Genomic DNA, 14,474 nt, shown 5'->3' with positions numbered 1-14,474 from the left:
GAATCGGGCTGCGAACCTTAAGGTCAGCGGTTCGAAACTACCAGCCGCTCCGCGGGAGAAAGATGAGGCTTTCTACTCCCGTAAGGATTTACACCCTCGAAAACCCTGTACAGGGTCGCTATGGGTCGGAACCGACTCGACGGCACTTAACAACAACAACAACATGAGTTGGAACCAACTCAATGGCAGTGGGTTTGGTTTGGTATATTTACTTCAAACAGATGCACCAATTTTAAATGAATTATTACATAAATTTTAATGTCAAACAAGGATACATTACAACGCTGCACATGCAGGGGCAGGCCTATATTTGTTGAATGCCGTTATCTCCATAAGGCCTTGCCATCCTGACATCTACAAAACCAAACTCATTTTGCCTCACACTCTCTCTCCTCCTGTCTAAACCTCCAGCTGTATCAGCAGTGTTCCCAAACACCTAACCCTCCAAACTACAGCTCTCAATTCCTTGCTGTTCATCCCTCACATATTCATCAGGCACCAGGATCGATCAACTCTCCCTTAGATATCCGTCTTGAAGACGGGCCTTTCTCTGCATGTCACTGTGTCTGCCTTAGTTTGGGTCCAGCTTGAAAGCATCTCTGTGTTCATTTCATCGTAAGTTTAAACAGTTAACATAATAAACAGGACTGAATCTACTTTTTAGGCTTCATCTCACCATACACCCGTTACCATGTATTCCAAACACTGCCCATCTCACCATCTCCTGACATGATACCTCTGTAGACCCAGTCGCACACTCTGCTTCAAATGTTATATTCCCTCCTTTGTCAATGCCTTTCCTCCACTGGCAAACCCTTCTCCATGCTTCAGTGAATTCCAAGTGTCACCTCATCTACAAAGTCTTCTCTATGTCCCAAATCAGTCAATCCCTTTTATAGTATTTGATTCTTTCCACTATGAAAGTATTAATAATACTGTTTTAAAATCTACACATGTATTTCTCTATCAAATTGTCTACTAAAGTCCGACAGCCCTACATTGTCTTTACATATGCTGCCCTCACAGAGCCTAGTTTAGGAATATGGATGATTAACAATATGCTATGACAGGAACATAAGTAAAAGTCCCTGTGGAAATTCATAGGAGCAGCACTTAATCTAGTCTATGCAATCAAGAAAAGCCCCCATGTGAAGTGACATCAGCCAGGTGAAATGACATCAGAGGTTGAGAGTTGATTTCAAGCAGAGGACAACAGGGAGAACAAATGCAAAGGTCAAAGAGAGAGGGTAAATCACAGTAGCGTACGTCCAAGTAGTTGAGCACAGTCAAAGAACAAAGTGGAAAGCGGGGCTGGAGAGGTATTAGGGGTCTGTCATATAACATCTTTGACTCATTAAGAACTTTGGAGCCAATCTTGAAGTCAATGAAGAGTTATTACAGGGTTTTCCAGCAGAGAAATGACATCAGATTTGTTTTCTAGAAAAATTACTAGAGTTATAGCCTTACAGGAGACTCAGTGGTACAGTGGCTAAAGTGCCCGGCTACTGACTGAAAGGTGAGTGGTTCAAACCTGCCAGCCCCCTCATATATATGTAGAAATATTTTCTGTTAAACCTATATATCAAATAACATCGTTTAAAATTTATTTTCACCTCCGGAATCCATTATACCTTTTTTCTAGTTTCTATGACAGTGTGACCTACAATCATAAGAGTGACTCTTGGTGATATCTTTACAATATCATCTGATCTCTCAATGAAGCATCTTTCATTGTTTTGCAATTTAAAAAAATCTCTTATCTCTGAGTCTCCTGCAGGGTTTTCCTTTGCTTCATCTAAGTCATGGGCAAGTTACTGATATTATTAATTATTCAAAAAAAATTTTGTTTCCTTTAAACTTTTTATTTTGAATTGAGCATATCATCAGGTTATTTATTTAAATTTTGAAGTCATTTGCATGCACCAAAGCAGTTTAAGCCCTCAGAGTACTCTGTTCTACAGATTTCCCACTTTCATTAGCTCAGTAGAGCCCTGCTGTCTTAAGGACTCAATTATCAGGATCTTATGCTGGTGTGGTAGAGTCCTGGTGTGGTTATGTACGTGGATTATTTTATAAGAAGATGCTTCATCATTATATTCGATTTGGGGATTTGAATCAGTTACTTTTGGAAACTAAGATATGTTTTGTCACCTAAATTTATCATAGTTTTTCATTCATTTATAGATGAATTTTCCCCTTCATTTCCCTTAGGTTGTCATAATAACTAAGTTAGGCCTGAGCACAAGGCTTTCATGTATCTCAAGTCCAGTTCTGTGTAACTAGGAAGCAAAGTGATGAAATGAATGGGCACTTGTCCTTAGTGTCCAAACATAATTTCCATAGCCAGAACTATAGCTGCTCACTGGTTACATTACCTTAAATTGTTTTCCACACGTAGAACACAGAAAATCTTTGCGGTCGGAGTGTCGGAGCATGTGAAGGCGCAATTTATCAGGACGGCAGAAGGCCTTGTCACACTCCGTACACTGGTATATCTTTTCAGAGTGGAAGCTGCGCACATGTTTTTTCACCTAGCAATGAAGACCACAGACAAACTCAGGGGATGCTGGCACAAGGGGAAATGACAAAAGACAATTTACAAACACTAGAGGGAGCTAATGCATTACCATGGATTTCATCAACCTGGAAATGTAACCCAATCTGATGTCATAACTGGCCTCAATAGCATATACTGTCCATGTCACAAAGAAGAAGAAAAAAACAAGAGCCAGAAAGTCTTAAAAACCTCCCATATGACCAGAAGAGGTAAAAGATATTAGCTTGGTCAAAGGCCTGATTGCTTGGAGCCCATTTTTCTTTTCTTTTTCTTTTTTAAGATTAAAAGAAGAGTTCCTTTGAGTTTAAATAAATCTTGCAAAAAATTATCCACAGGAAGACAACAAATAAATCACTTCCTCACTGTTTTCCTGCCTCTGACATAATACAGACAAAATTAGACTCTTCTAATAATTGGTCCTTTTCTATCTTTCTATAAAATCAGATTCTGAAGAATTAAAGACATGAATTAGATACAGTAGAAAACATTACTCTTTCATGACAGCAGTACTACATTGAAGTAATTCTCTTTAATTGGGATGAACTGCCTTTGTTTTTGGTGGTGGTTATAGTATTGGTGGTGTGCCATCGAGTCAGTTCCGCCTCACAGCGACCCTGCATAGTGTTTCCGAGGCTGTTAAAGCTTTACAAGAGCAGATAGCCTCCTCTTTCTTCCATGGAACAACTGGTAGTTTCAAACTGCTGACCTTGATGTTAGCAGCCCGACTTGTATCCACTACGTTACCAGAACTTCAGTAAAGTTCTGTAGTGTTAAATGCTAGTCTGTGCATCATTGAATCTAAGTATCTAGTAAAATCTAGATAACTTCAATAAAGAACTACAAACCTCAGGAAACTCCTAGTCAGAGTACACACTAAAGAAGAGTTATACAGAAGAGCTTAGTTGTGAGTCATATCCAGTTATTTCTATAAGACATTGTATTTCATTATTTTTGGATTCTCTCTTGCCTGTAGATTCTGCTTTAAAGCAAACCTCCCCAGCTGTTTGTATGAAGTGAGAAAATTTCCAAGATTCTCAACATTAGCAGAACTATCCTTAAATCCTAGTCTCCTTTTGTTTTGGTAATAATAACAAAAGTAAGTTTTTAAAGGATTCTTACTAGGTATTTAGACTCAGTGATTCATAGACTAGCATTTCACAACATTATCGCTTGAAAGCCTAATAAAAACTTGAATATTCTGGATTTATCTTCACCCACTTTGCTTCAGCAAAGAATATAGTACAAGGGAGGCAGTAAATTCTTGATAAGTAAATACAGTATGCTACAGCTTTCTTGGCTTCCCTCCAAACATCATCACTTTAATAAAGCACGACAGGAAACCACAGTGCTAGGGAGATGTTTACAACCCAGAAAATGGGCTTCTAAGTCCATTTTGGAGTCTTGGTGTGGCACTGTGGGTTAATGAGCTGGACTGTAAAGTTGGTTTGCACAACAAGTTGGCTGTTCAAGCTTACCAGCTACTCCTGGGAAACCCTATACAGGGTCCCTATGGGTCGAAACTGACTCAGCAGCACTCAACAACAACAACAAAAGACTATTTTGGAGTCCTAGTGTAGCTCTGTGGGTTAACGAGCTGGACTGCAAAGTCGGTTTGGATCATAAGGTCAGTGGTTCACAAGCTCACCACCCGCTCCTCGGAAACCTTATACAAGATGGCTATGGGTCGGAACTGACTCAATGGTACTTAACAATAACAACATAGTCTATTTTTATGAGTAATATATAGATACTAGCAAAAGATTTTTAATATATTTATTAAAATTCAAATTAAAGGCCTGGGTGTTTATTACTTGTAATACTTTACATACTTAAATTTCAAAGTTTGATTTGGACAATTAAGGGTTATAGTAATATTTTTGTTTACCAAAATATTTGTTTACCAAAAGTAGTTTGATTGAAGTATTCTCAACTGATGAAAATGCAAGTGCTTGAAAGTGGTCTCAGTATTCCAAGAAACCACAGTTTATCTTACCAAAAAAAAAAAAAGGAAATGCATAGCATAATAGGAATCTTAGTAGTAGACACTCACCTGAATGAAATCTGGGAAACGTTTTTTACAAGTTGGGCAGGTGAAGTAGCCATCATTGATATGAATGGCCACATGATCTTTCAACAAATCAAGGCGGTCAAAGGATTCTGGGCAAAAAATGCAAGAGTAAGTCTTCTGATCAGAATGGAGTTTCATGTGGCTCTCCAAGGATGTGCTGCTGATGAAGCCCTTGTTACAGAGATCACAGGTCAAAGGGCAGTTCCCTTCCCGCCCATGGAAGAGCAAGTGTTGGTCTAGCTTGTCCTTTTCACGGAAGGCCTTTCCACACTGCAAACATTTAAAGGGCCGAAAGGATTTCCGAATAAACAGATGCTGAAGAGCTGCATTCTGAAAGACATACACAAATACTATTATTTAGTGAGGAGTTTAAATGTGCATGTGTGTCCCACATTCACAGAGAGAATGGACTTTGAAACCACAGACTTTCCCTAGGAATTTAAAGTTTAGGGCAGACTATGGAAAGATTTTTCTGGTTAAGATAGTAAAAATGAAGCTATCCCCAAAGAAGTTCATCTTGAAAAGACAGGTTTATTTTGGGGGTTTTTTTGGTCTATGTGTTTTCTTTTAGAAAGATTTAAGTCATATTTAAAGAAGTGCTCTTAATAGAATTTATATTTTTTAAAAATTCCAAACTAGAGTAGAAGAAAGATTAAAGACTTGGAGGGAGTCACACACATGTGATGAGATTGGAGAAGTCAGTCAAAAATTACTTGTTTTTTTTGAAAAGATACATTTGAAACTTGACTAACATATTTAGCAAAAAACAAAAAAGGCAATACAAAGAACTAAAGGTAGTAGTTGCTAGAGAGATGAGGTAGGGAGGCAGGGAGGAATGGAGAGTGATTGCCAATGGAAATAGAGTTTCTCTTTGACGTGATAAAATGCTCAGGAGCTAGCAGAGATGGCTGCACAATTTTTGGAATATACTAAAATTCATGGACTAACAGACGTCATTTAAAAGTACAGATTTTATGGCATGTGAATTGTATCTCATTAAAAAGAGAGAACTTAACAGGAAATACAAGGTTAGGATCCATGTGACTGTGCCTGTTTACGACACATGATAGGCACCAGCACACATAAAGTGGAATATATGCATTGAATAACTTTCCACTTAGAAAATGCAGAGGACAAGGTTCCAATGTAGTCGGTTAGTTCCCTTGGTTAGAATGACGTGCTGACAAACGTTAGGCTTTTTGTCATATTCCTTATCTAGATCAGTCCATTTTGTTTTTGTTCTTTTCCGTCACAGATTGCACTGCTAATGATATCCAGCCAGTCTGTAAATTCATGCAATTGTTATAAAGGAATTCAAGTGAGAGGATGCAGATACTCAATGCAAACCCATCACTACTCCAGGAAAAACCACTCATGCTCTACTGAGAGCAGATCAGCAGGGTCATCTTTCACACAGAGAATACATGAGCAACATTCTAGGTACACCATAATGAGACACATTCATATGTTCCTCAGAGTATCAGAAGGAAAGCTCAGAATAAGATATATAAGGGAGAAAAATCCCTCAAAATATATTTCTGTGAATGAATGTGCTATGAGGAAACAGCAATTAAAGGGTTAATGGAGTTCAAAATGCAATGTGTGCAGTGGGAAACATACAGTAAACAATGAGTACTGTACTTTTCAAATTACTCACAAGCAGAAACTATCAAACTAAATTTAATGTAAAATAATCATCTGAGGAAAAAGCAAAATAACTATTTTTTATTTGGTGAAAATGCTGAACTATGTAACTGTCTATTACTATAAAATAGAAATACCCTTTTCAGAGTTAATCTCACAAGACTAGGAGAGAGGTTTTAAAATGCTACCTACTCAAGCTTAAGGAGCTCTGGTAGCATAGTGGTTACGAATCAGACTCCTAACCTTTGGGTCAGCAGTTTGAAACTACCAGTGGTTCAATGGGAGAAAGATAAGGCTTTCTGCTCCCATAAAGATTTACAGCCTCGGAAACCCTATGTAGGGTTGCTGTGAATTGGAACAGACTCCACAGCACATAACCACCACCACCACTCAAGCATAAGAACAATTGCCTGGGTGTGTGTGATAGTTTATTCTCTATAACAAATCAGTTAATAAATTGCTTAGCTTCTAGGATATGTTCAATGAAAGTTGGAAAATTCATGAAATGTATTTTAAGTGAAACTCTATGTACGTGTGAATATACATATATATGACATCTATGTATATACATCAAGGTCATTTCTATAGCATCTGCAGAAATCTTTAGGATAGACCTTTTTCAAAGCATAGACTTTTCACTTGATTATGCTTTGTACTCTATTTAATATTTTATATAAAAGTTCTCACTATTTGTGCTACCTTCAGAGCTTTATTAAAACATTGCAGATAGACAAATGCTGGCCTGAGGTCAGGAGAATCAAGATTTATAGCATTTTTGGCGTCTAAGAATCATTTCCTTTATCCCAGATCAGTCATAGTTCCAAGGACTGACACGCTGCACAACAAATGATCTTGGTCCCACTGAGATTCCATTTATCCTTGGGTGCCAAGTCCAGAATTCAGTTTTGTTTTGGTGCATTACGCTAATCAGTAAACTGTCATTTCTGATTAGTCTGAGTGCCCTGAGACACTGATTTAAATTGAGCAGCCACCTGGCTCCACTTTTAGTTCTATTGACAAATCTTATCCTTATCTTTTTAATTTCTAACAGAACCCTGAACATTGTCTAAGTACTCAAGAACAAGATTATACTTCTCTGGCTAGTGATCCTCACATTATGAAGTTAGTGAGCATGCTAAAACTGCTATCCACCTGCAGGCCATTTCTACTATAAGGATTTCTGTGTGGCTCAGGGCCACAGTTAGCATACCTTTCTAACAGAAACCATGAAACATAGTGGAGTCAGCACATAGTAGAGATAATGGATCTTTGGTCTCTGAGTTCCAAATAGTTTATCACTCCATACTGTAGGGCATATTAGCTATTATAAGAATGCCAAAAGAGTATAGCTGCAAAATCTCTGATGAGGATATTCATCAACTCACGTGGTAATGAATTCTTAGACAATAGATTCTTTGCAGATAAATAAAATGTCTCTAAAGTCTGATATTAATAGCTAACAGAACCTAAACTATTAATCAATTTTCATATAACTTTGATCCTGACACTAGATGAAAAAGGAAACCAAACTATCATGTTTCTTTAACAACCTTTCTCTGACCTATTTTCTGCTCAGCTTTCAAAGCCTTTGTGGGCTCCCCGCCCAACATACCTCACTCCTCACCTGGTATCCTAACTGTGGTAAGCTCATGTTTTTTACTATCCCATAACCATAACAGAAGTAGTCTTGTGTCTGAGTCTTCAATCCCATGGCTAGCCTCCTCTGAAACAGTATACTTTCTTCCCATCATGCTAACTCCTATCTCTCTTTCAGCACAGACTAGTAAACTACTTGATATTAGCAATATTTCCCTAACTACACTATAAGTTTCTAGCGGGCAGGGCTCAAGTGAAAATTATGCTGCATCTCTTATAGTAATTGGTACCTAGCACAGGGCTGAATCTATAGTTAGAACTCAATACTATTCCAAATTATTTTAAAGCTGGAAGGGACCTTGGAGATCACTTAGTCCTATCCCTTCATTTAGTATATGAAGAAACTGAGGCCCATAATTTATTGATTGATGTATTTGCAAATATATTATAATTATTCATGGAATAATTTGCATTTGATTTAGCAACCAAACTGTAGTCTCCACCAGGATTTAGTAAGTACAGGTTGCAAAGAACAGCAGTTCAGGCAAACAAGTAACATTCTGTTATATAAAACACAGGAAACAAACCTACCTGCAGCTCCAACTGAGCAGGCAGCATTAGAGGAGAGAAAAATAGTTACATTACCAATTGGATTGGAAGACTTCCCTTCAGTTGGTCATTACCAACCTGGATAGAAAAGATGAAAAAATATATAGCCCTACTTTGTAGAATGTGTGAGGAAAAAATACGGCTCACCTAAGACTGACCTCCATAAGTCACATACATGACTTTTGCATTGACATAAGGAATTATGTACTAAAACCATTAACCCAATTTATTCAAAGAACATAGATTGTGCTTATATATCCACAACTTCATTACATGTGTGGGTTTTAGGTTTTTTTCCTTGAAAAAAAAAAAATTAAATCTTGTAAGTATTTCTCTGTAGTTAGCAAAAAATTCAGGACTACCAAAGCAGAAAAGACAGTAGCTGGGCAAGACAGAGAAATGCAGAGAGGGAAATAAAGTAGAATTGTGGGTGGAAAGATGTTAATTAATAGTTTTTTGTCTTTCTGTTCTATATTTATGTATGGTTATATATCCTTTTAAAATGTTATACAATGAACTAAAGACTTTATATGTTTCGATTCCAGGGCCCTCAGAGAAGGCGGTTTAGCCTCAGTTCTCAGAGGACTTCACCACTATCATATGGCTATGCATGATTAAATAGAATGCATTATTACATGAAGGTATGGACTAGACTATTTTTCAAGGTCCCTTCTAGCCTACAGGTAAATAAGACAAAAAGAAATACAAGCTCCTCATAGACAAGTAAGAAGACAAAAGGAATCCATCTAGAAATGGTAACATCTGGGAAATTTTACCAAGGGTCACTTTCATCTACACATAAAGTACTAGTAAAAATCTCTGCACTCTGAGCTGCCACAAATCTGAGTGTTAAGTAATTGTTTTCAGGATATAAACTGCCAGCAAAGATACTTATCTAACCAAACCTATCATATTCCACATATAACCCCTGCGAACAGTTCGTAACTCACACTCAGACCGTACCAATAAAGTAATAAAAGAAGTCACAAAAGCCCTACAACAGTATGGTTTAACCCAGGACACAGGTCATACCAGTGAGACGCTGACCTAGCTCCTAAGCTGAGAGTCTTCTTCAAGATAGCCACAGAAATGAGGGTGAGAATGGGTGCACAACTTGAAGAACGTAATCAATGTCACTGAATTGCACAGGTAGAAATTACTGAATACACATATGTTCTGCTGTGTATATATTCTCAACAAGAAAAAAATTAAATTAAAAAAAAAAAAGATATCCCTGGATGTGCAGATTGCCCGTCTACATAATACTCTACAACAGCTATTGTTCTAGATCAGAGGTGGGGAACGTCTGGCCACAGACATGTAAGACTTGGACTTTGATGAGTAATGACATTTTCCAATCTCCTCTTGGAAACTATAGATAACCAAATTCAGTTACCCAAAATGAATTTGTGAGCTATGAAGTTATTGGCACAGATTAGTCTGTCTTATGATGCAAATGATTATAATTAAATGTACTTATTTATCCATTTTCAATCAGGAAGTTTAGAGCTATCCAAATCTAGGCTTCAGTGTCACTGCTCAACTGATCAAATCTAGGACCAGTCATTCCAATCTACGGTAGGATACAAAATTATTGAGAACCAGTTAACAGTTTCTTTCAAAATAAGGAGACCAAGCATGTGATGGGCCAAATGCAAGATATCAGAGGGGATAGTGAAAGGCTGTAAATCAACCAGCTAAACAGCTAGTTGGCAGAGCAAAAGTCATCAGTGATTAGAGAGGAACCCACTTTTCCTGACTTACTCGGATGCGTTTGGCTCGACGCATGTCGTCAGCTGTCAGAGAGCTCTGGGTGGGCACCACGCTATCTTCATGCTGTGGCTGCAGATGCAGGGTGTGTGTTTCAGGTTCATGGTCCAAAGATGATTGGGCATCCTGTGGCAGCTGAGGGATGGGGATTGTGGTCTGTTCTGGCTGATCCAGTCCATTCAGTGTAGCTGGTTCACCTTCATCAAACTGCTCCTTGCTGGAAAAATGTAGCAAGTCCTGGAATTGCAAATCATATAACCAGCATTATTTCCCTGCCTAGGTAGAGTTTGGTTCTAGAAGGACGGTTAGATAAGATTTAGAATTGTTGTTTATCGTTAAATAACCACATTTATAATGATTAGAAAAAAGATTCTCCTTCTGGAAAAGTTAAGTAGGAAAAAACTCACAAAAATGTACAGTCTATGATATATTCTAGACTGCTTATGAGGAAAAGAATATGATCTGACTATTCTAGAATATCATAATTTTCAATTGCTTAAACTAATGAAACATAAAATCACCCTCTAGTATTTCCTATCAATTTCAAATCTTCAGCCAACTATATTTAAGTATAGAAACAATCCTGCGGTGTATCATCTCAGCCAGCATGTAAAAAGTAGTTCTCCCCCATACCCCAACTACCTGTGTCCCATCGTCACACTTCTCTCCATTTTCACTGGTTATTTCCAAGCGGATAAATTTTGGAGGACGTCCCGGCCGCCGACCTGGGCCAAATCGCCTCTTACCTCGTCCCCTTCCTCTGCCTCTTGTTCTAGGGACAAGAGATAGGGTTGCAGTCAGTTTCTACAAAATACTCTACAACACATATTCCTCTAGATCACGAAGGGGAACACCCAGCCACAGACATATGCTATTGTTGTTAAGTGCCGTTGAGTCTCTTCCAACCCATAGCGACCCTGTAAAGGGTTTCCAAGGAGCAACTGGTGAGCTTGAACCACCGAAAGACCATGCAGCTCAAACGGCTTTGCAGTCCAGCGCATTAGCCCACAGTGCCACACCAGGACTCATAAGACCTGCAAAATCATTTGGTCTGGCTCTGCCAAAGCAGCCGCAGTTCCAGCCATCACATTTGTTGTTGTTGTTAAGTGCCATCGAGTCGGTTCTGACCCATAGCGACCCTATACAGGGTTTCCGAGGCTGTAAATCTTTACAGGAGCAGAAAGCCTCATCTTTCTCCCGCGGAGCAGCTGTTAGTTTCAAACTGCTGACCTTAAGATTCGCAGGCCAATTCGTAACCACTATACTACCAGAGCTCCTTAGCCATCACATTGTTGTTGTAATGTGCCGTGGAGTCGGCTCCGACTCACAGCAACCCTGTACAGGGTTTCCAAGGCTGTAAATCTTTATGGAAGCAGAAAGCCTCATCTTTCTTTCACGGAGCAGCTGGTAGTTTCGAATTGCTGACTTTAAGGTTCGCAGCCCAATTTGTAACCACTACGCTACCAGAGATCCTTAGCCATCACATCGTCGTTGTTGTTGTTAAGTGCCGTTGAGTTGATTCCGACCCATAGCAACCCTGTATAGGGTTTCCGAGGAGCAGCTGGTGAGCTTGAACCGCAGAGGGGTAAGTTAATTAAACATTTGACCAAATACAGCAGGCTAGTTTATAAGTTGATAATTCTGTATGGCAAGCAAATGATGTTATTAATGTTGGCAGGAAAAAGTTCCCCACCCTGCATTGGTTCTGACTCTCCCCAGACCTTAATTTCCTCCAACTTTATTACTTTTTCTGAATAATTTCCCTAATGGAAATAGCTATCTTTCTAATATATGCTCTCTAAATTTCTCATCTTTGCCCTCTATATAACTCCAAGAGATGTCTTAAACTATTCAGAAAAAAAAAAGTTCTAAAAATTCAAAGCATTAGCAGTATGTTTGTTGTTGTTATAATGTACCACCTCACAGAACCCTAAGCACAACAGAATGAAACACTGCCTAGTCCTGCCATCCACACATCGTTGCTGGGTCTGAGCCCACTGCTGCTGCCACTGTGCCAATTCATCTCACTGAGGGGTCTTCCTCATTTTCGCTGACCCTCCACTTTACCTAGCATGATGTCCTCCTCCAGGGACTGGTCCCTCTTGATAATATGTCCAAAGTATGAGAGACCAAGTCTGGCCATTTTGGCTTCTAAGGAGTACTCTGGCTGTACTTCTTCCGAAACAGATTGCTCTTTTGGCAGTTCCTGGTACTTTCAATATTCTCCTCCAACACCAAAACTCAAATGCATCAATTCTTCTACAGTCATCCTTATTCACTGTCCAACTTTCACTTGCATATGAAGTTATTGAAAATATCACGACTTGGGTCAGTCCAACCTTAGTCCTCAAACTGACATTTTTGTTCTTGAACACTTTAAAGAGGTCTTGTGCTGCAGATTTGCCTAATGCAAAATGTCATTTGATTTTTTGATAGCTGCTTCCATGAGTGTTGATGGTTGATTTGAGCAAAATGAAGTCTTTGACAACTTCAATCTTTTCTCCATTTATACAGATATTGTTTATTGGTCCAGTGGTAGAGATTTTTGTTTTCTTTACATTGAAGTGCAACTCATACCGAAGGCTGTGGTCTTTAATCTTCATTAGAAAGTATTTTAAGCCATCTTTGCTTTCAGCAAGCAAGGTTGTATCATCTGCATATCACAAGTTGTTAATGAGTCTTCCTCCGATCCTTATAGCACATTTTTCTTCACAAAATCCAGCTTCTGGGATTATAGCTCAGCGTAAATATGGTGAAAGAATGCAACCCTGGCCCACACTTTTCCTAATTTTAAACCATTCAGTGTTCTCTTATTCTGCTTGAATAACTGTCTCTTGGTCTATGTACAAGTTTCTCATGAGCATAATTAAGTGTTCTAGAATACTCATTCTCCACAATGTTGTCCATAGCTTGTCATGATCCACACAATTAAAAGCCTTTGTGTAGCCAATAAAGGTACTGAAAATTCTGAAAGCATGAGCACATCACTGAGATGATACGAAAGATGCAGACAAGGTAGAACGTGCTACACAGTATATTCTTAGGAAATATCTTGTTAGATAAGACTCAGTTCTTTTCCTCTGTTGCCCTGGTCTCATCTCATATTCCATCCAGGATATGTGGTTACATTCAAAGGCTTGTTTTACTATAAGCCTCTAGGAGATTCAAACAAATTTCTAATTCAACTGCTCTATGTTGTGCAATGGACTCAAGCGTGGCCACAGTAGTGAGGTTGGCCTAGGACCGGGCAGTGTTTCGTTCTGCCGTGCATAAGGTCGCTGTGGGTTTCCGAGGAGTAGCTAGTGGGTTTGAACTGCCGACCTTGTAATTTTCAGTCCGCTGCTGATCCTACAGTGCCACACCAGGAGTTCAACTGCTCCATTTTGTTGTTGCTGCTGTTAAGTACCAATGAGTCGGTTCCGACTCATAGCGACCCTGTGTAGGGTTTGTGAGGAGCAGCTGGTGGATTTGAACTGCTGACCTTGTTGTGTGTGGTTCATGGCCCAGTGTTGATCCTACAACATTAAGGATCCTACAGATATCCTTAGACATCAAATCCCTTCAAAAGGTTTTTTTTAACATACAAAGAATCCTTAATAAAAGGAACTCAGAACTCAAATATGTCTATAAAATTAATAGGATCAGGCTTTATTATTCCACTCATCCACTTATCAATGTAAAAAAAGTATACATTTTTCCAGGACTCTTACAAGATTCTTTTATTATAGAACTATGCAAGTGTGTTTTTGTTGTTAAGTTCCATTGAGTCAGCTTCAACCCATAGTGACCCTGTGTAGGGTTTCTGAGGAGTGGCTGCTGAACCTGGACCACTAACCTTGCAGTTCAAACTGACTTTGCAGTCCAGTGCATTAAACCACAGTGCCACACCAGGACTCCAAGTGCAAGTACCACAGTGAGGCTGATGTAGCCATTACTCTATTTGATCTTTTATCAAGTCATAGCCAATCTCAAGCCATCTCTAACCCCTTCACTTCTCCATACATATACCCGTTACTCTGAAGGAAACTCAAGATACAATTTCATCCATAAATACATCAGTAAGTATCTCTAAAATATAATTAATGCTTTAACATAACTTCAATTTTAATGTTACACCTAAAAGAAAACAAAAAAACTGATAGTTGATCAGAATTGCTAAATCTAGTCAAAAATTTCCTAGTTGTCTCAAATTTCATTAACAATTGCCTAACCAACATTTTATCTATTATG

At 38.7% G+C, this 14,474-nt stretch overlaps 1 protein-coding gene across 1 annotated transcript in view; it reads right to left on the bottom strand.

Annotated features, from left to right (window-relative positions):
- PRDM10 (PR domain containing 10) overlaps positions 1–14,474 on the bottom strand; it is a 103,851-nt gene that overhangs the window by 49,812 nt on the left and 39,565 nt on the right. Inside the window, exons 9-13 of the mRNA XM_006873085.1 lie at positions 10,887–11,016; positions 10,239–10,481; positions 8,457–8,468; positions 4,608–4,955; positions 2,376–2,531 (exon numbers count right to left, since the gene is read on the bottom strand). Of these exons, the coding sequence (XP_006873147.1) occupies positions 2,376–2,531; positions 4,608–4,955; positions 8,457–8,468; positions 10,239–10,481; positions 10,887–11,016 (889 nt within the window). The remainder of the gene's footprint in view (positions 1–2,375; positions 2,532–4,607; positions 4,956–8,456; positions 8,469–10,238; positions 10,482–10,886; positions 11,017–14,474) is intronic.

Source organism: Chrysochloris asiatica, unplaced genomic scaffold, assembly GCF_000296735.1.
Source record: "Chrysochloris asiatica unplaced genomic scaffold, ChrAsi1.0 scaffold00222, whole genome shotgun sequence".
NCBI classification, from domain to species: Eukaryota; Metazoa; Chordata; class Mammalia; order Afrosoricida; family Chrysochloridae; genus Chrysochloris; species Chrysochloris asiatica.
Note: the sequence above shows the minus strand (reverse complement) of the source record. Positions and strands in the feature narration are given on the sequence as shown.